Genomic DNA, 21,676 nt, shown 5'->3' on the forward strand with positions numbered 1-21,676 from the left:
GAAGGGGGAGAGAGGGCCCAGCGCGACCCCCACTGCGGCAGGAGCTCGGCTGCCAGGCCCAGTGTCCCGCCGGGAATCCCCCACAATACCCCGCGGCGGCAGCGGTGGCCCGACTGCGAAAAGGACACGCGGCGGGCGCTCCTGGCCTGCGCCCTTCGCTGCCACTGGGGCCCGGGCCGCGGAGGCCGGCTAGGGTTTCAGTGCAGGGCAGGACCTAGAGGTCCACCTGAAAGGCGGAAGCGTGAGGCTTGGGGCACTTCGCTCGACCTCCGTGGCTCTGTTTTGGTCCGAGTTGAGAGGAGCCGCTGTCTGGCAGCTGAACGCCGTTGGCTCGCCGAGGCCGAAGGCGCCCGCCCCGCGGTTAGAGTCTCCAGGAACCGCGCCCAAGGTGGTGGCGGCAGATTTGTAGGTTGTAAGGAGCTTACTCCGCTAGTGCCCGCTCACATCTTTAGTGTTGACGTTTTGTGCTTGAGGCTGATCCGAAGAGCCCTTTAAGAGCCCTCCCCTCGCTCTGTCCCCAGGCGCGGTGGAGTCCAGTTGCCCGACGAGAACTTCCCCGACTTGCTTCCAAAGAGCAGGCACCGCTTTTTCGGCAGCTCACGGAAAAGATAGTCTCAAGAAAATGTACCTATGCTCGCACTGCGTGCAGTGCCAAGGCCAGAAGTGCCTTTGAACGCCGAGCACGCCGAGCTCCCACCAGCGGCCTTTCGGCAGCTCTTGGGCCTGAACAGGGCTGTTCCTACACTACGTCTGTCAGGGGAGAAGGGGACACACCCGACCCCAGCGGGCTCTAGCTATCACTGTAACTGTGGGCGTCCTCAGAATTCCTCCGTGGCTTCGTGAGGCCTGGAAGCTGTCTGTTGCTGGGTTCCTTAAACTGCCTCGGTGGACCAAAAATCCCGCAGAAACTCCATTGCCGGAAGGAAGGTTCCCTGCATGAAGTGACAGCGAAATCGTCTTTCTCTAAAAGGGTCTCTTTTTCTTAGGACAAGCCAAGAGGCTGCTCCCCACCCCACCCCCACCCCCACCCGCCCCGGGGCCCTCTTGCACACTCCACTTTAATGCGTATTCAAAAACGTCTGCTGGCCTAGGAAAAACTGGCCAAATAGCACTAGCTGGAAATCCAGCTCCTGCCTAAAGATGAATATTATGAATCTGTTCTGCTCACGCACTCCTGTCACCCCGCGGGCAAACAGCCCCTCCCGTTGTCCTCCCCTCCGGCAGCTCACTAGAAGTCGGAAGTTAAAAACTTTCGCTCGACCTGGCGTCGCCAAGGTTGGAGAGCACGGGGCAGTCTCCCAAGCAGTCAGGGCCAATGGTCTTCTGTCTCCAGATTTAGGCACGAAAAAAAGAAATTAAAAACCAAATGAGCCCACAGTCCCTAATTGCTCTTTTCCCATCTCGGAACTAGAATGGACCCGAGAAATTTCTAACTTCCGGTAATCATTTTACAAAGAAACAGAGGTCCGGAGATGGAAGAGGGTTTGGGGGTCCCCCTCCCCGCGGACAAACTCTACTTTTCCTCCCTGTTTAAGGGCAGAGGGAGTCAAAACCAAAGTATAACTACAGGTAGGTCAATTGGGATCCGTTCGTGGGTGTTGGGAGAATGCAGAGTAAAAGACTTCTGGGACCCCAGCAAGCACTGGGACCTCAGCGCTGCGGCTCATCCACCTTTCCCTCACTGGTCACACCAGGGCCCTATGGATTGATTATTACGACTACCTATTTAATTTGAATTATACCCCTTTCCCTTGACGTGCTGAGAACAGCAGAACTCTTGCTCCGACCCACCCAGTAATGGGACCTCTGATCTCCCAAGCCTTTCTTCCGGCCCCAGCTCAGAGGTCCCTTACGCCTCACCCTGTCCCTACCACCCGCTCTAGAGAAGCGCAGTGGAGCGTCCATCCACCAAGTCCTTAGAATCTATCCATATTTCCTGGTTACTGTCAGTCTCGCCCTCTCGACTGCGGATCTGGGGCACAGAGAGCTGTCCCACGGCTCCTTGTACCAAGTTCCTATTACTGGGCCTGACACTCAGTTGGCACGCAATAAAACTGAAGTTGGCATTTGACGAAAACACCCCTGGCTCTCCTCCTCATTAACTTTTCCTCTCCAACCCTCTGGCTTTTGGGATTTCTTGCAAAGAACGGGCCTTAAGGCTACAGTGCTCCGAACTTGGCCCAGAACGGCCAGTCCAGGAGGAAGGCAGTGTAAGCAGAGAGAAGCCCAGAGCGGGTGTGGAAGAGTAAAGGTCAGAGACTGGCTGGAGGAGCAAGAGAGGAGCGAGAAAGCTGTGTCCCGTCCCCCTCGGCTGTTGCGACCCGGGTGGGATGCAGCGGCAGGGGCTGCGCCGGGCGCCGCGCCCCTCCCTGCAAATAGCATAGGCCCCCGCCCCCCTCCGCCGGGGCTGGGGGCTGCCGAGTAAGTGGCAAATGCCGGAGGTGGGGGCTCCCGAGCCGCGTTGGAGGAGGGGGGCGGGGGCGAGGCTCAGCGCCTTCTCGCCCCTTCTTCAGCGAGAGACGCGGCGGCGGCAGAGTCCCTCAGCCTCGGTCATGTGATAGTCTCGAAGCGCGAGCTGCGGGGGTCTCGGCGTCTCGGGGACCATTACAAAACGCAGCCAGGAGAGCGCGTCGCTGCCACAGCCGCCGCCGCCTCTCCAGCTCCAGACGGGCCCGAGAGAGGGGCGGCAGCTGCGGTGCTGACGGCTGAACGGGCCCAGGCCAGCTCTGCGCCCTCCAGGCGTTCGCAGACGCCCCCGCCCGCCCGCCGCTAGCGCTCGTGTCCAGCACCCCCGCCCCTCCGCAGAGCCCACAGGCGCCGCTGCTGCAGAAACCAACAAACTTTTTCCCTCAGGCGACTGCTTACAGCTCTGTCCCCAGCTCCGCTGCTAGCCACCAGAGAAAAGAGAGACGCAGGCTGAGGGAGCCGAGCTTCCTTCCCCTTACCTCTCCTCTCCCCTTCAGGAGAACGGGAATTCCAGAGCAAACTAAGTGGCTGGTCAAGGGGTAGGGCTCAGGACGCAGTTAAGTCCCGCCGCCTCTGGCCTCCGAGACTACAAGCGCCAACTCGGATTTAAAGGGCCAGAGTCCTGACTGCCCAGTCCTTCCTCCCAGTCCGCTGGGCCTGCGCTTTCTTCGGACGGAGAAAAAGCAAAGGAGAGGCCGGAAGGGAACACGTCCTCTCCCTCCACCTCCTCCGCCAACTCCCGCGCTCAGCCTCTGGCCGGCCACCCACGGGAAGAGGCCGAGAGGGTAGAGGTGAAGCTGGCGCGCCCCACCCGCGGCTGTGCACACAGGTCGGCAACCGTCGGGGCCAGAAGTTGCGAGCGTCGGGTAGCTAAGTTGGCCCAAGAGGCCAAAGACGGAGACCCCAGGCTGCAAAGAAAAGGCAGGAGACAAACGGCTAGAGGGTCTGCGGGGGCGGGGAAAGGGCGGGGTGGCGGGGCCGGCAGGGAGGAGTGGGGGTTAGTGGAGACAGCCAGGCCCCGGGAGCGGGGTGCGGAGCGACGCTGCTGTCCACTGTGGGCCAGAGGGCGGTGGAAGCGCCGGGGGCGATGCCGCGGCCGGGGAAGAGTTCGTACAGCGACCAAAAGCCTCCCTACTCTTACATCTCGCTGACCGCGATGGCCATCCAGCACTCGGCAGAGAAGATGCTGCCGCTGAGTGACATCTACAAGTTCATCATGGAGCGCTTCCCCTACTACCGCGAGCACACGCAACGTTGGCAGAACAGCCTGCGCCACAACCTCTCCTTCAACGATTGCTTCATCAAGATCCCGCGGCGGCCCGACCAGCCCGGCAAGGGCAGCTTCTGGGCACTACATCCCGACTGCGGTGATATGTTCGAGAACGGCAGCTTCTTGCGACGCCGCAAGCGCTTCAAGGTGCTGCGCACTGACCACACACACCTGCACACGGGAAGCACCAAGGGCGCACCAGGCACTGGGCCCGGAGGGCACCTACACCCTCACCACCCGCACCATCCGCACCACCACCACCACCACCATCACGCTACCGCGCACCACCATCATCACCACCACCCGCCCCAGCCGCCCCCCCCGCCGCCCCCGCCGCACATGGTGCATTATTTCCACCAGCAGCCGCCTCCAGCTCCACAGCCGCCGCCGCACCTCGCATCGCAGCCCCCGCAGCAGCCGCCGCAGCAGTCGCAGCCTCAGCAGCCGTCTCACTCCGGCAAGATGCAGGAGGCGGCGGCCGTGGCGGCGGCAGCAGCGGCGGCGGCGGCGGCGGCTGTAGGCAGCGTGGGTCGCCTGTCGCAGTTCCCACCCTACGGGCTGGGCTCGGCTGCTGCCGCTGCCGCCGCCGCCGCCGCATCCACGTCGGGCTTCAAGCATCCATTTGCCATTGAAAACATCATCGGTCGGGACTACAAGGGCGTGCTGCAGGCCGGCGGGCTGCCCTTGGCGTCCGTCATGCACCACCTGGGTTATCCCGTGCCAGGCCAGCTGGGCAATGTCGTCAGCTCTGTGTGGCCCCACGTCGGCGTCATGGATTCGGTGGCTGCGGCCGCCGCCGCCGCTGCCGCGGGAGTCCCTATGGGCCCCGAGTACGGGGCCTTTGGGGTGCCGGTCAAAGCCCTGTGCCACTCAGCAAGCCAGAGCCTGCCTGCGGTGCCCGTGCCCATCAAGCCGACTCCAGGGCTGCCGCCTGTGGCCGCCCTGCCGCCGACGCTCACTGTCCCCACGGCTGCACAGCAGCCGCCGGCGCCGTCCACCGTGTGCCCTGCAGCCGCGGCCTCCCCAGCTGCCTCTTTGATGGAGGCCACCGCCCCGAGTGCGTCCGAGAGCAAGAGCGGTTCCCTGCACTCGGTGCTCGTGCACTCCTAGGGTACCCAGCGGGCTGGGGGAGAGGAACGCGTGAAGAGACCCAGCCTTTGCGGGAAAGGAAGGTGTTTAAAACAGACAAACCCGAAAGTGGATTCTCCAGTGGTCTGAATAAATATAACAGTTCTCATGTCTGTGTTTATACTATGTTGTGCAATCAGATTAATGAAAGGCAATTTTCAGGTAAGAGTTTCTATTGTAATTAATATTATAAATCCATAAATTATGGGGGGAGGGAACGAAAGAGTTTGGGGAAGTCTCATTCGGGCAAATTGGAAATGGATTTCGATTCTACTTCCTGGGAGAAGAAGCTGGCAGAGCTAAACCTCCCTGGGAGAAATCCAAAAGAGTGACGGTGAAACAGACCTCAGCCACAAAGTTTCTCTCTGGTTTCATCCCAGACTGCCGCCTCTCTTGAACGTTCTGGACAAAACTACTATTCACTAAGGAAGTCTCCTTTTATATAAGAAGGAAAAGAGGAAGCAACACTTGATACTGTTATTTTCCTGGTCAGTGAAACGGGCAAGAACACGGTATCCTGAGTAAAACCTCTTTGGGCGGCAGTAGGACCCTCACAAGAATCTTGGGAAACAGTTAAGTTTCTCAGCTCTAACCAGAGGGTCCAGAAGGCTAGAAGGAACAGCTAAAGCAATTAGTTCGCACAAAAGAGAATGGCAGGAGCTTACAGAGCAAAGCCCCAGATCCCAAAAGTAAGTTCGAAAAAACGTAACCAAAGAGAGATATTAAAGGCGATTTCTACTTGCAATTCGTTTGTGAATCAATCGGATGAGAGCTTTGAAGAGCCCCCCAAAATGTGAATTCCAATGATCCATTCCATTTGGGATTTTCTTTTTAAAATCACTTGCATCACGGGACTTTGTTCCCTTAACTCATGAATGCAAGAAAAACCTGCCATGTCACCCGACAACATTGCTTTTAACGCTTCCAAGAGCGTTTTGCCTTCCAGCCTCCTTGGGACAGATGCGTGATAATGACCGGTCAACTTTGCAAGATGCCATCGATTTGGAATTCGGATTTGGTACTCCGTGTTTTTGGGCGCTTTCGTCTTTCAGGCTAATTCTTCAGTTTCAGTTCACGAGTGGAAAAGAAACTCTTCTTGCCGCTGTTGCTCCTTCCCCCTTTTTAAGCCCCAGGAATAGCACTTTACCGCAACAAACTTTCGGAAACGAAGGAGAAAGGGCGCGAGAAGGGAGGAGGCAGCTGCCCTTTGCCCCTGATTCAAGACCTCTGGCTTGCGTCCGCGCCACGTTGGGTTTGTGACATTGTGCCAAGTTCATGTCTGCCTGTGTTGTACGCGGTGTTCTCCATTAAAGCTTCTCTCTGGATGTGCCAGTGCCAGTGTGAAGGTGTTTCGCTTCTCAACAGACAAAGCTGTGGTTTGAGTGCCCCCGGGCAGTCTAGGACTTTGCAGATCCTCCTCCCCCTTCTTTCTTAACTTCTAAGCATCAAATACGGTGAGTTCACAAGCGAGGCAGCAGCAAGACAGGTTTCCTCCGTGGCTCCGTGGCTCCATTCTTCCGCTGCTTTGCTAACTGAGCGCTAGTCGACCTCAGTTCCAGACACTGGATTAGCAAGAACTCGCAACAATGAATGTTTTCTGTTCCCTCATGAGGTTTATGGCAGTGCACCATCACTACCACCCCAAACCCTTTCCCTTTTCTGAGAGCCTCAAGGGCGGGGAGCAGCACCATTGGGTGGGCGGCCGGTTGGCATCCCTTTAGGTCGAGGGGGCCAGGGTCAGAGCAAGGAGGAGGGATTCGGCTGCCGCCACTGCCGCCGCGGTCCACATTCCCAGGAAGCACGGTCTCAGCTGCGGCAGCCTAGGGGACCTGTTGCGCGTCCTCGGCCGCCTAGGGCCTGCAGTCGGGAGCACTGGGCCCTGGAGAGCCCGCGGGCCCCCGAAGCCGGTACTCTCCGGAGGGGGCCTGAGGCCTGCAGCCGCTGAGAAGTTGCGTGGGAGAGGTGATGGGGGACCTTCACCAGGGCTGCATCTTAAACCAGCTTCCCTGTGCCCAGCCAGACCCAACCGAAGCCTTCTAACCATTCATCCAAAGAAAATAAGGGTTAATGAGATAACCTGCTCACAGTAATGATACTGAGGAGATTTGGGTTATTTTAAAATAAGAATTTTCACACACCCCTTATTTATAAGTCCCATTGCAGCATGCAGCTACTTTTGGGCCTCACCTGGAAAACAAGTGTCAGTTTAGGTCTCTGCCTCCTTAGATGCCCAACCAACTCTAGTGCATCCCATCTTTCAGCTTGAGGCTGGGAGCTTTCCTGCAGGGCTCTACACTAGTCTGAGGCTGTTGAGGGAAAAGGATAGACACTAGCATGGGCATAAGAGATTTGGAGAGACTTGGGAGTCTGGCTGCTTTATCCACCTCTGGGTAAGTTGGTGCCTGGAAGCCCCAGGCTGGGACCCCTAGTTTAGGGGCAGCAAGTCACTGGGCCCTGAAGAAGGTTAGTCACTGGGTCTCAGGGCTTTCTTCAAAAGAGCAGCTCTTCTTCCTTCTCCACCTGCTCCAAAGGACCAGTGTGCCTTTTAGTGGTGCCTATTGTCCTTTTTCTGGGAAAGGGGCACATTCAAAGTGACATCTGGCACCGACGGGACTGGCTCTAAGTCACAGCTCCTTCAGAGGAGAGAGGAACCCGTGGGCCAACTCGACAGAGAAGGGCAAGTAAGCAACCCTCCCCATTTCCCAGACCCTCTTTACAACCCAGCCTCATATCCCGAACTTTCGTGGAATGCCTCCTACCTCTGTGGGGAAAGCACATTTGTTTTGTTTCCTTTAAGGAGAGAAAGGAGAAGGGAAGGCAAAGTGAACTCAAGTATCTGTCCAGGAAAAGACCCTGGGACCCAAGGGAAGCTATGCATGGCACTGATGCTGGAGAATAAGGAAATTCATGTAAATAAAGAGGGAGGAGCTTTCTACCAAAGCTCTGATTCTAAGGGAGGTTCCAATTAAAGCCCAGGATACTGACAGGGTCCTGAAGACCCCTTTTAACTCAGATGGGATCTTCAGTTTAACTGTAACTCTCAACTGAGTTGTGGTCCCATACCATCTCACAGGTATTCCCTCTCTAGTTACATGTTCAAATAGAGAAAAAGTGAGTTCTGGACCTAAGTGAAAAGGAAATAGAGGCACTTATAAATTTATAACCATCTTAGTTCAAGATAGATACAATCACTCCTGGCCTGCTTAGGATTGGTGAAGATCACATGAAATTAAGCTCCTGGTTTCCAGGATGATAGGAAACACTAAGTTGCTTAGCCCGTAACCTACTTAAAGGAATGACCAGAATCTTGAGAAACATGGGGGAAAGCAGAGAGGAAGGAGAAAGATTTTAATCCAGCTGCCCTTAAAATAAAAGTAGAAGGAAAACAACTTGGAATGATCTACTCGATTACATTTCCTTGGGAAGCTGAGAAGAGAGCTAAGAGCTGAGGGAGGAGGAAGCTATTTTAGCTGTGTCCCTAGGAGGATAGGCCCTCCTGCAAAGGCCAGAATTGGCACAGATGGCATCTGGCACTTAGGAAGCCTGTCAGTCAGGCTGGCTTGTGGTCAATTATCTCCTTAAGTAAACTGGCATTAGTCCAGCCAGAGAAGAGGGCTAGTTGCCTCCATAGGAATCAGAGCCAGTTAGCTGGAAGTGGCGCTGCTGAACTCCAAGAATCTTTGCACTGAGGGGTTTGGAAAGCTGATCAATGCATCTTCTGGGACTCAAAGGTGACATTTGCCTGCTTGGCAAGACTCCAGAAGAGGACAGAAACAATGCCTTCAGAGAAGAAACCACCAAAGCCACTGGTTCCCCTTAAATTCCATTCACCTGACAAAACTCATTTCTGAGATGCACAAAATTATACAGAGATCCTTGTAAACTGCAGTGGGATTTGACTCCACCATTGGTAAGAATTCTCTTTCTTCATTGTACCTGACTCCAAGTTAGGCAGAAAGAATAGTTGAGGGTCATGTTCTGGCTTGGATGATGTGGCAAGTGTTTGAAGCCGTGTTAGTGTTAATCAGACTGTGCATATGTGATTCTGTATGAGACGGGGACAGGGTGAAGTTTGCATTGAAAATGGGAAACTAAAGAAATGCTTTCAAAAGCCAGTGATTACCTTCTTGTGGGTGAAAAGGGAGAGTGGGAACCCAAGTGGAAGTGGGAAATCCTTGAATTCCAAAGGGCAAAACAGTTTCTTCAAGTCCAACATTTTCATTTTGCTCATTGAACGTATTTTCATTAACTTTATCTTTCAAAGCTGAAATGCTACCTTATACTCTTTGGGAGAGACTGAAGAGATTTGCTTGGGATTTGAATTCAGTCTTAAGCCATTGTTTAAATGGTATGAGTTTGGCAAAGCTCCAGATGTACTCTGTCCCAAGCACTTTCCCCCTTAACTATCCTCTGTGTATTTTAAGGAAAATTCAAGCCACATGTTGCTCTTTCCCCCCCTTGCATTCAAATGTAGTTTTATTGAATTTTAGCATGGTCCATGAAATTTAAATTCTGAGTTTTAAGCCGTAATATATTCATATGATCTACAAGCAGTCACATGATATGCACATATATCATTAAGCAGAAAGTAAAGCATCTGAGAACTGTAGTCGTATTATAGTAACATTTCTCTAGACTGAAGAGCCATGCTGAGAATGCCACATTAAAAGGGATTTTATAAAATTATCCCCAAATTCCAAAAAGCTAACTTAGACTCATGAAAATATTTTTAAAGGAATATTGCTAGAAAGAAATATCGGTTATGTTTAGTTTGAGCCAAATAGTTCTTTCCTGGCACAAGGAACAGGTCTTTTGTGTACACAAGACAGTCAGGCTTTGCTTGTAAGTTACAGATCTCATTATGGCAGCATCATTTTTAAAATGCCTTCAAATATGCTTTCCCATCTGAACCACTTCCAGTCCTGTCAGCACCTTCACAGACAGCATGGTTTTACTGTTACTGAGGATGGATGCTTAGTACGGAGCTGGAGGGCTGTAGTCTAGGTACAGATGAACTAGATTCATTCTAGAAAGGATTCACAATACTGAAACAAACAAATGAGAAAAGGGAGGAAGGAGCGAGGGATAGAGGGAAGGAAGAAAGAAGGAGAGAGGAAGGAAAGGAAGGAAGGGAGAAGGGAGGACAGAAAAGAGAGAGGAAGGAAAGAAGAGAGATACATGTGAGCATCTAAAATCAACAAAGCAAAAAAATTTTATTATAATTTTTAACATAGTACTGCTTTGGTTTTCTCTCGGGAAACTATAGATCAATTCTTTTAATGTATGTGACGATATCTATGACACTCTTGACTGAAGTCATTTTGCTTTAAAAACAATATTCTTCTTCTCAACAGTTTTCTTAGGTAGAGAGGAACATAGCATTGTTTTACCAACTGGCAGCTTCATTTATTTCCTAAGAAAATGAGGCTTTGGTCTACTGAAGAATTCATCCTAGTTGAGGATTTTGTGACATTAACTTTGCTGCAATTTATTTTCTAGGGATTAACTTAAATCTCCATAGGGAAACATTTAAATAAATTATGTTCTTTGTATACTATGGAATAGCATGCAGTCATTACAAATGATGCTTATGAGATTTTACTCATATAGAAATTGCTTATGAACTCCTATTAAGGGAATAATCTTAACCGCCCATGTCACTGAAAATGTGCTAGATGAGACTACACCAAAACAGCAGTGGTACCTTTAGATTGGTGAAATCCTAAATCATTTTATTTTCTTGTTTTCCCTATGTTCGAGACTTTTAGATTGCTTACATACACCAATCACAGTTTACTTTTATAAACAGGGAGAGTATTACTTAAATCTAGCCAATATAAGTGGCATATCAGCAAAATATAAGGTATTATTTTTAAACATAGTATCTTAAGTGGGAAAGGGGAGAAGAGAAATGGCTGACTGAAATATACTTTAAAAGCAAAGAGCAGCAAAGACCAATGAACTACGCACACTTGGCTGTCCTTCTGCTCTACCTTTGACAAGAGCCCCTTGCAACAGACTCTTCTGGGATAAGGAAAGGAGGCTGTTCGCTTTAAATGTTGACTTCTGGGGATTTTCTGAGACACCGTCCCATAATGCTGGAATGGGAAATGTGAAAGGGGTTTGAATTACAAAGGGGGCTGTCTAAAGAATAAATCTCACATAATTTTATTACCTTTTCTACTAGCTTCCTCTCATTTCATTTCTTGTATTTCATGAACTTTTGTAATATCCTTGATTTTTTTAAAAACTAGGCAGATAATGAGCGTGAAGTAAATACATTCCAAAAGATTAAGCATTTCCTTCCAAGTGAAAAAATAACATAGTTTTCCAAAATAGTAATATAATTTTTCTTTTTCCTAGTTGGCAGATCCTTTTTGTGTAATGACAATATTTTCAAAGGAAAAGTTTTAGATACTATTTATACTGGTTTGAGTAAACCCCTATTGTATCTTCCCTATCTACACTGAAAAAGTTTATTTTTTAAAATTGCAAAAGCATATAACTAACAATATGCATATTTTCAGATGATTAAACATGTCTCAATTTTTTTGCTAAAAGCCTGATAACCTCTAAAAATGACCACAGATCATTGAGATTGGGGTAAGGGGGGGCTTTTTGAGTTGTTGTGAGGTTTTTTTAGTCACACTCACGACATATGGAAATTCCTGGGCCAGAGACAGAATCTAAGTCAAAGCTGCAATAGCTGCCATACCTTCAGCAATGCTAGATCCTTAATCTATGTCACAGTGGGAACTTCAAGATTTGGGTTTTTTAATAAGTTTAACTGGAAAACTAAAATTCTTGAAATTATGACTGAATTTTTAACCCAAGAACCAGAGAATCAAATATATCTGCTTCACTAGTTTGAAGAATAAGATCCTATTTCTTTGATATATGAAAATTGTGGACCCTAATTCTACTTGTTCCTAGAAAATTTCCTCTTTTCTTTCTGCTAGGGGACACCAGGTTGACTTGAATCTGCTTACTCCCGCCTTACAAAGAAAAAAAGGAAAAGTTGGATCCATTTGCCAACATTGCTTCTCAAAATTTTATGGACATATGAATCATCTGGAGAAATTTTTAAAACACACTCAGCTGGGCCCCATTTCCAAAGATGCTGATTCAGTAGGTGTGAAGTGGGCCCAAGATTGTACATTTCTAACAAGCTCCCAGGTGATGCTGATGTTGCCGGGCACTTTGAGAAGTTCTGCACTGTGGAGTTCTTATCATGGCACAGCAGAAACGAATCTGACTAGGAACCACAAGGTTTCAGGTTCAATCCCTGGCATCACTCAGTGGGTTGCGGATCTGGCATGGCCATGACCTGTGGTGTAGGTCGCAGACGTGGCTCAGATCTGGCATTGCTGTGGCTGTGGCATAGGCCGGCAGCTATAGCTCTGAGTAGACCCCTAGCCTGGGAACCCTGGAATGTCATGTGTGTGGCCCTAAAAAGACGAAAGACCCCCCCCAAAAAAAATGAGAGAGAGAAAGAAGTTCTGCACTAAAAGAGATTCTTTTTCATCAATTTACCTCAGCTACAGCCATTTCAGTCCATCAGAAATACCCAAATAACTTTGAAAAAGCATTAAGATCTCTCTTTTCTCTCAAAAACTCATTAGTGCCTAGCAAATCTACCCATCCCTTGTCTGTATATACTAATATATAGTATAGTAATAATATACTATATTAATGGGCAAGGGAAAACAGAAAAACTCCATATGCCTCCAGAATTGGTGCACTCCCCATTATAAGTTGCCTTCAGACATAGAAAAGTTGGGTCGGAAAGAAACCTTGTTATTTCCTCAAAAGGAAGCAGCAGCTACTTGAAAAGCAACTGACTGAAAGCTAGATCTGAAAGTCAGTTCGGGTCTCTTCCCACTCCCATCTCTTTCTTTCTTTCTTTCTTTCTTTTTTTTTTTTTTTAATAGCCACACCCACAGCATACAGAAGTTCCCAGGGCCAGGAACTGAATCTGAGCCACAGCTTTGGCAATGCCCTAAATCCTTTAACCCACTGTACAGGGCTGGGGATCAAATCTGCCCTTCTGTAGCAACCTGAGCTGCTGCAGTCAGGTTCTTAACTCACTGGGCCACAGCAAGAACTCTCTCACTCCCATCTTTACATCATAAGTCAACACCTTTACAAAAACTTTTTAACCAATGGGCTTAAGAAGTTCTTATTTCACTTTCTTCCTCAAGGTGGTGTGATTATGTTGGCATATCACGCTTTTACAAGACAACACTTTATGCATTATATTGAGGGATTTTTGTATCTACTATTTTATATAGAGGAGAGTTTTGTTCTGAGTTTATAGCTACACAGGCTCAGATCTTCAACTTGGAGACTGGAGTTCATGCAAATGTACAAATGACACATCAACTCAACAGATTCACACTTTGCTTAAAGATGGAGCTAGTTAGCCAAATATTTATGAAAACATTTTGTCCTTCAGGGCTAAGGCACTAAATAGTGTACATGCTAACAATACAAATGCTACCAGGATAGGGACTAGGGCCCCCTCTGAGTTTATGAAAATTTTTATAGCCTTATTCCAGGTGCTGTGATAGACTCACACTTGGTCTCTCTGGGGAATTTAGTCAGTGGCAAACAAGATATAGAGGCTTTGGTGCTCCTAGTTATCTCTGGCATAACCCCAGCTCCCAGAGACTTGTTTAAATTTATGGATCATCTCAATGTCCAAAGCATACTGCCTTTTTATTTGCAAATGCTCCAGATATAAGTTGGTATGAGTAGCAAATGTCGATTTCTTAAAGACTTGAGTTTACTTTAGAGTCATAGTCATGAAACGTGAATTCAAATATTTTTCATTTCTAGAAGTCTTGCTATAATCTCTCTATCAGGAATTTCTCATTGGTTACCTTTCACCAGCCCCTCTAGTATTCTTAGTTTGCTTGTCCTTGACTCTCTTCTTTGACTGTTTAACCTCCCCTCTCCTCTCCAGCTGCTTACTTTGCCCCTCACCCTACTCCACCCCAATATCCGCTAACTCCCTATAAAGGACAGGTTAATTCTCTGTTTCTCTAACTCTTTCCAGACTGTAACTATTGGGGCCTCAATTCCTACAATGAAAGTGGTCTATCAAGTTATTTTCCTACAGGAAGACAGCTATTTTTATAAGAAGAACTAAGATGTTAGCTATTAAAATCACATTTTAAAATCAAACTCTATACACATATCCATCCCACAAGCATTTATTCAATACTGTAGCTCAGGAACCATGCCAGGTGCTGACAATAAGACAAGTTGCCTACTATACCAGTTATTAAACTAGTGTTTCTCATCTCCAAACCCATCCTTCCTAATTTGCTCTCAGGTACTGGCGCTGGAACTTTACAAACCACATTTCTGCTTTGCCAGCTGGCTATATATATTTTATATATTGAGTCTGGTAATATGGGGGCTCTAGTGGGAGTTAACAAAAGTGAACATAGAAGAAGGGATTTGCTCCTTCCTGTTTGTTTCCTTTGGGGCTCCCTTTCTGCTTAGGATTCCTGGAAGCATCATGCAGGCAAAGCTTCTTCATCCTGCAGTCCCTTTCTATAGCATCATTTGAATTAGGTGGAAGTTTTTTCAACACTTGAAAAACCAGCCCAATCACAGTCCATCTCAGAGATACCAGCACCGGTCAGCAGGTTCCCCCTGAGGTCTGAGGTTTCCGTCTAAGGATGTAAGTTAATAATTCCAACTTCTGCCCTTGGTACTCTCCACCCTAAGGATGGAAGCTGCTTTCTGCATTGCCACAGTCTGGGATATCTTAGAGCTTTCTTTTTACCATTTCAGTTATTAACCTCTTTACACCTAGCTAACAATTCTTTATAGTAAATTTTGCCCCTAAAAACAATTGGAGTGGTTTCTGTCTTCTGACTGAACTTTAATACACCTGCCATCAAGGATCAGAAAGTCTGAAGCAGAAGATTATCTCCTCTGACAAAGGAGTGTACAAAGTAAGCATAGGGGAGTATGAAAGAGAATGTTAAGGTTCAAACATATAATGCAAAATGGGATGCATAAAAAAAATAAAAAAGGAGTACCCACTGTGGCACAACAGGATCTGTAGTGCCTTGGGAGCACACTGGGACGCAGGTTTGATCCCTGGTCCGGCACAGTGGGTTAAGGATCCTGTGTTGCTGCAGCTGTGTCTTAGGTTGCAACTGCGGCTTGGATCTGATTCCTGGCTTCAGAACTCCATATGCTGCAGGTGGCCAAAAATGAAATAAAAGAAAAAAAAGAATGTATAGGTGTGGAAATGCTAATACATACCAACCAAAAAAACACTAAAACTTTTTTCAGCTTTGCAGATAATAAAACATACTATTTTAAAAAGCTGTTAAAGCATGTATTTATAGTAGCATGACTTTGTGTTCTCTCTGCATGACATTATTGTAACATGGATTTGAAAAGCTGTGTTGCTTTGCAGATAGCTTCTGCAATCTCAGTGTCACAGAACTTTCCAGGTGCTAATTCCCCAAGCTGAGGCTATTCCAGACCACACTGTTTTGGCCTTCACCCCCTAAAAATCAATAAACAAACAGTATTCAATTCTCCCTAGGAAGGTAGAAGACTAGAGAGCAAAGTGATAAAAAATGAAAAGAACCAACCAACCAAACAACAACAACAAAAAAACCTTCAACTGGGAACAAGGCAACCAATCAAATAAGTCAAAGGTAAATAGGATGTTTTACAAATCTGACATTTCTACTCATGGACGTAATATGAGGATGTTAAAACTTTTAAACTACATGCAATAATAAAAGCTTATTATTGAGATTTTGCTTTACATCCTAAATCTCATGTAACTTTACAAGAGCTCTTTAACTTAGGTGTTTCTATTATCTTCATATTACAGATGAGAGAGCTGAGGTGCAGTCTGCCTAAGGAACTTGCCTGAGACCATGTAACCTGTAAGTGGAGGGTGGGAATAAGAACTCAGGCTCAAATGAACCAGAGTCAGAGTTCTCCAGTGGAGGGATCCTGCCTCATCTTTAGTTCCTTAAGAGCATTATTAAACAAACAAAAAATGAAAAAACAATAGCAGGTTAGAATTAATACACTTCGGGACTTCTATTGTTTCCTATCAGGGCAGCAAAGACTTATTGAGAAATGGTAGTTTTGACAGTACTTAACAAACCAAATATTTAATGAAGAAGCTTAAGACAAATTTGTATACTATGGGGTCCATGTAAGATTTATTTTGATGTCAGAGACCAAGTTGACCCACTACATATTATTTTGCTGATTTGAAATTAATATTTGTGGAAACTTTTTCAAAGTTTCTAAAAGTTATTTACCTTTCTCATCTTTGCAGCTCCACTGCCTAGTACAATACCTGCTCATGGTAAGTTCTTAATAAAGATTTGTTGAAGGGAAAGAAGAATTTAGTTAATACATACCTCCATCCAGATTCAACAAATATTCAAATGTGTAGACCGGCCTCCTAAATGCTTAAAGAAAAAAAAAACTTAGATAACTATATTCTATTTAGCTTAAATGACTTCAAGAGAGACAGAGATTCAGCTGCTTTGCCAAAGTCATTTAGCTAGTTTGTTATGGAGCCAGGACTGGGCCTCAGAACAAGCTCAAGCCCAGCTCTTATCCACAGTGTTAAACTGCTTTGAAAATTTTCTTAATTCTTTGTTTCACATCTGTGAAACTGGACAAATAATATCTATCTAAATAGGTTTAATTTAACCAATAAATAAAATCAATATATTGACAATTAAAATTGAAATTCATATTTTCAAAAACCAATTGAGAGATGTTTCCTAGTACTTGGAGACAGATTGAAAAACTAAAAAATTAATATGATTCAGTAAAGGAGACCAGCTGAAAAGAGGAAATTGTTTTGGACAAAATCTTTAAAAAACCTAATCCGGACAATATTTCTTAGATCTTTTCAAAGCTGTGTGATGATTTTAAAACCATATTTATAGGAATAATTTCCTGTTCTAAAAATTAATTTTGGCATATATGGTATTTAAAAGTAACTTTTCCTGATTTCAAAAATATGAAAAGCATGTTAAAAGAAAAGTTATAAAAATGCAAACACTATTTAAAATGAAATTTTAGACTACAAGGCAAGCCTTGTAATTAGCTGTAATTAAAAGTTCATGTGAAAATGTGGATTCACCAGGATGATGACTAACTCTGTGCCATATAAATCATAACTGCTCTCAGCAGCCCAGGCATATTCTTTCTCCCTCCCTTTTGTATCCAACTATTGAATTTTATCTTTCCTTCAAACCCAATGTAAAAACCAACACCTAAAGTATCCAATAGATTATAAGAATCAACTGTTTCCTTTCTATCTTTTTCCCAAGAAGTCTTAGCAGTCCCCTACCCTCCACTGCTCTCTGTTATTAATCTTCCTTTTCCTCATCTTAGGGCATATTGTGAGCTCCATGGAGAGTGTGCCTTGATTTGGACAGGGAGGGTCACTGGCTCCTCTGCCATAATGAACTGTAGAATAGTGAGCACTTCACCTCTATGGAAATCTCCATCTTCCTTATTGCATGGTGTTTCCAACATAGTATGGACTCAGTAAGTGTGATGTGTATATGTGTGTTAACAAACAAAATTACCCTCAGCTGGTCTCCTTCAAAATTTCTCCAAAAAGATGTAGATTCTCTGCTGTCCATTTAAACATATACCTTCTGATACTCATTCCATATCCTGTGACATGAAATTATGTGGGACTGGTGGTCCTTATCCCAGATTCTTGCAGCTGTTAATAGTACTCAATTTAAGATGTAACAGGTACCCCAACCCTAGGTGGGTCATTTGCTCCACAGCAGATTTAAACTGACCACAAAGATTACTTTCAAGTTCTAATCCTATATATCTCACTAGGAGAAATTCTGAGCTTTGTGAATATCATCCAAAGAGTGACACAGTGCAATGAGAAGGGTTTACGCTTTGAACTCTGTCTCTGAAATTTAACTGTATTATCACTTTAATGAAATAATAGATGATTAGAGTCTAATATCAATCCTCAAAACAACTGAATGCAGGAGGTTCTATTCCCAAATTCAATCCTCATTTTACCTATAAAGAAACTGAGGATCAGAGAGTCAACTTTATTCCCATGGTCACACAGCTAGTTCAATGATTGTGTCAGGATTGGAATCAAGGCAATGAAACCTAAGTCCCATCTCTCAACTTTAATTCTCTGCTGCTTCATTGAATTCCTCAGCCTCTCTGTGTCTCAGCTTTCTCATCTTAAACACCAAGCAAATAATTTCCACCTCATTGGGTTGTTACAGCAGCCCAACAAGCATTAATTTCCTTTCACCTGGAACTGTGGAACTTCATCAAGCTACATCAATCTGAATTAAGATCTTTGGTAGAAACAAAGGAACATTGTATATAACACCCCAAATTTCATCCCCTGTTTTTCCAACTAATCATTGGAGTCTCAGTGACCCAGGTGTTCCGTGATTGCAGGATTGGGTCTCCAACAGAGGACAAGATTCAGAGATGCCTTCCTTGGTCCTTAGCAATTTAAACACATTTGCTGTGAATGATTGAGGACTTAAAAAAAAAAAAAAAAAAGCACTTGCCACATTTTATTGACAGTAGATTTGCTCTTTACAAATAGAAACAATTGTGTAAATTTACGTATGTATCAACCTGACTTGGATTAGTTGTGTATTAACCACTGGTGAGGAAACCAAAGTCTAGAAAGGGAGAATTGTCTTTAGTTTCACAAAGGAGAGGAAATTTTGCTCCTGTTTCCCACTGAGAAAAATAATAGACAATGAAAGTACAACTGACCTATAGCAACATTGCTAAATCTTTTCCTTTTTTTCCACAACAAGGTCACCATCTAGTGACAATATTATGATGTTGATTTTTTAAGCTGGTGCATCATCAGTTTTCATTTCTTTTTTCTCTGTTCTTCACATATGGTGAGATAAAGACAATGAACATGTACTTTTTGATGAATCATTGCCTTCGATCCGCTCTCTGACTTTTATTCAACTAAGACATCAATGGAGACACCTCCATGGGTTTACGGATGTCTTTTTTCGTTTTGGGGGTTTGGTTTGGTTTAGTTTGGTTTTGGTCCCTCGTGTAATAGATGGAGAGACCTTTGTTCTAGTGTCTGCAACTCCCTTTCTGCCTGTCAGGTGAGAAAACTACAGAACTTCTCTGAAATGTAGTTTCCTTATTTACAATCATTAGTTCCACAAATACTCATCAAATACTTACTAAGTAACACAAGTGTGCTGGGAGGTGAACAAGGAGGATTATAATGCTGCCCTGAGTCCTCCACAAAATTTTTGCAAGATGAAATGCTCCATCCAGCTCCAAACACCAGTAATTCTCATTCTGAAGAGGTCAGGCGAATGAAAGCTTTCTGTGAACCAAATGTAATACAAATACTGGCAATGTGGATATGTGGACAGAGATGGCAATGGCCATAAGGAGGAGGATGCTGTGAAGTTTCCATCCTGTGCTTAGGTGAGGGTTGGTGCTACTCTTTTAGACTTGCTGAGGACTTCAAAGAGGCAAACCAAACTTTTATGGGCATGGAAATAGCTTAGCAAATGGGAGAAGTTTGGGCCTTGATCTCCTATAGACTCCATGGAGCATACATAAACACTGAGTCAAGTTCTCAGAGATTAGATCCCTGAGATCTCTATTACATGGAATAATAAGCAGCTTTTAAAGCACATTTTACAGACAAGATTCCAGGCAGAGTTACACAGAAACTCAGATATATAGGGGCCTACTGAATTGTTTATAATTTCCTATCTGCGCGATGAAATTTTCAGGCTGAATTTTCTTTCAGAAAATCTCATTGAAAAAAAAGTAGTCCCATTGTGGCTCACTGGTAATGAGCCCAACTAATATCCATGAGGACCTTAGTTTAATCCCTGGCCTTACCCAGTGGGTTAAGGGTCTGGTGTTGCTGTAAGCTGTGGTGTAGGTCACAGATGTGGCTCAGATCCTGCCTTGCTGTGGCTATGGTGTAGGCCAGCAGCTCCAGCTCTGATTTGACCCCTAGCCTAGGAACTTCTATATGCTGCAGGTGTGACCCTGAAAAGGAAAAAAAAAAAAAAGTCCCACAACCAATTACCTGCCCCTCACATAGTATTATTTCTAGTAGATTGAGCACTCTATGCCATAAAAAATAAAAATGAAACATTTGATATTCACTACTAGTTTGCTCCTTGAGTTAAATAAAATTAAAATATAGGAACTAGAAATTATCTCTCATTTTGATAAAGTTTCTAAAAAGAATCCTAAAGTCATTACACTATCATTCTTGAAATAAACATAATTGAGATTCTGAAATTTCTTCATTACATGGCTATATGTATATCATATCATGACTCACACTAAAGCCAAAATTCAGAACTCTACAGCCAAACATCCATTTCATTTTTTGTAATGACGTGATTTTGTGGATATAGTCTGTGTGCATAAGAATCCAAAATAAAAGTTTGAAATTATCTGTCTAGACACAAATCCAAATGCTGAATGCCAGATATATTTGTTTCCTACCACTGCCGTAACAAATTATCACCAACTTAGTGGCTTAAAAAATGCAAAATTGTGTTCACAATTCTGGAGATCGGAAGTCCAAAATCAGTTTCACAGGACTAAAGTCAAGGTGTTGGCAGGGGTGATTCTTTCTGGTGGCTCTGTGTAGAATTTCTCTGCCTTTTTCAGCTGGTAGTTAATTACCTGTACTTGGCTTGTGGCTCCTTCCTCCATCTTCAAAACCTGCTTCCATCATCGGATTGTAACTGAGCAGGACCCTATGGGGTTTTCCCAGAACAAACCACCTCCCCCATGTCCTCCACCTGCCTCTTATCTGTAGAAAAACTTTAGCCTCCTAGGCCTTCTCCAAGTTCCAAAGAGTAAATTTAATCAGAAAAGTAAGAAAATGAGGAAAGAAAGGAAAACAGTCAAGTAAGACAAAATAATAATAGTTTGGCCATTCAACAAGTCAAGGGCCTTTAGTTCCTCCTCAAAGGCTATAGACAATATTCTGAGCCATGTCCTTGGAGCTATTTGCAGAGTCTGAAATGCTCACCAGATGGAAGAAGTGAATTGTATGCTGTCCACAAGCATGTAGATCCCAGACCGGTTGGAACCAGAAGGTTAATGATGTTGACTCCTGCTTGCCTCACAACGAACCAATCAGAAAAATGCCCATGAACTGATGGCACACCCCACAACTCCCTCCCTCACCCTATCTTTAAAAACTTTCCCTGAAAGCCTTCGGGGAGTTTGGGCCTTTTAAGCATTACCTACCTGAACTCCTCGCTTTGAGCCCTTGCAATAAACCATGCAATTTCCTTCACCACAACCTGCTGTCAGTAGTTTGGCTTTACTGCATGTAGGCAAGTGGACTCAAGTTTGATTCGGCAACAACCTCATCTTATCCTGTTCTATAGTCAAATCTCCATATGTCTCCTCTTATAAAGCCACTTACAATAACACTTAGGGCCTTGAAGATAATCCAGGATAATCTCCCCATCTCAAAATCCTTACAAACATTTGCAAAATTCCTTTTGCCATATAAATTAACATCCACAGGTCCTGAGAATTGGGATGTAGAAATGGGGGGGGGGGGACCATTAGTCTGTCTACCACACAGGTGGATCATTCACTAATTAAGGATTTATACAGACCTCACCCAGATATTCTATGACATGAAATGATAAAACAGCTTTTGATTTCATATCTTGATTTTTCATCAGAATGAATTCTATGGAGAACTCCAACTAGAGTAACTGGCATTCAAGATCATGAGGCAGGAAAGAATAGAGTAAAATA

General features: G+C 45.4%; 2 protein-coding genes across 8 annotated transcripts in view; one reads left to right on the forward strand and one right to left on the reverse strand.

The window, feature by feature from the left end:
• Nucleotides 1-2,988, reverse strand: part of PRUNE2 (prune homolog 2 with BCH domain) — a 372,059-nt gene extending 369,071 nt beyond the window's left edge. For all 7 annotated transcript variants that reach the window (XM_084988095.1, XM_084988073.1, XM_084988063.1 and 4 more), the window contains exon 1: nt 2,946-2,988. The gene's annotated coding sequence lies outside the window, so the exon portion shown is untranslated. The remainder of the gene's footprint in view (nt 1-2,945) is intronic.
• A 133-nt stretch (nt 2,989-3,121) lies between these two features.
• Nucleotides 3,122-6,196, forward strand: FOXB2 (forkhead box B2). The gene has a single exon (XM_001925158.5). The coding sequence runs from the start codon at nt 3,554-3,556 to the stop codon at nt 4,844-4,846; it is 1,293 nt and encodes a 430-aa protein (XP_001925193.4). The 5' UTR covers nt 3,122-3,553; the 3' UTR covers nt 4,847-6,196.
• The last annotated feature ends 15,480 nt before the right edge of the window (nt 6,197-21,676 follow it).

The sequence above is a fragment of the Sus scrofa genome, chromosome 1 (genome assembly GCF_054392235.1).
Source record: "Sus scrofa isolate SSC_HxYL_T2T_F1_AM1 chromosome 1, Sscrofa_HxYL_maternal_Yorkshire_Landrace_v2.0, whole genome shotgun sequence".
Lineage (NCBI taxonomy): Eukaryota > Metazoa > Chordata > Mammalia > Artiodactyla > Suidae > Sus > Sus scrofa.

Bases quoted from the DNA above. Each gene is read 5' to 3' on its own strand.
- FOXB2 (XM_001925158.5), top strand. From the start codon at position 3,554: ATGCCGCGGCCGGGGAAGAGTTCGTACAGCGACCAAAAGCCTCCCTAC.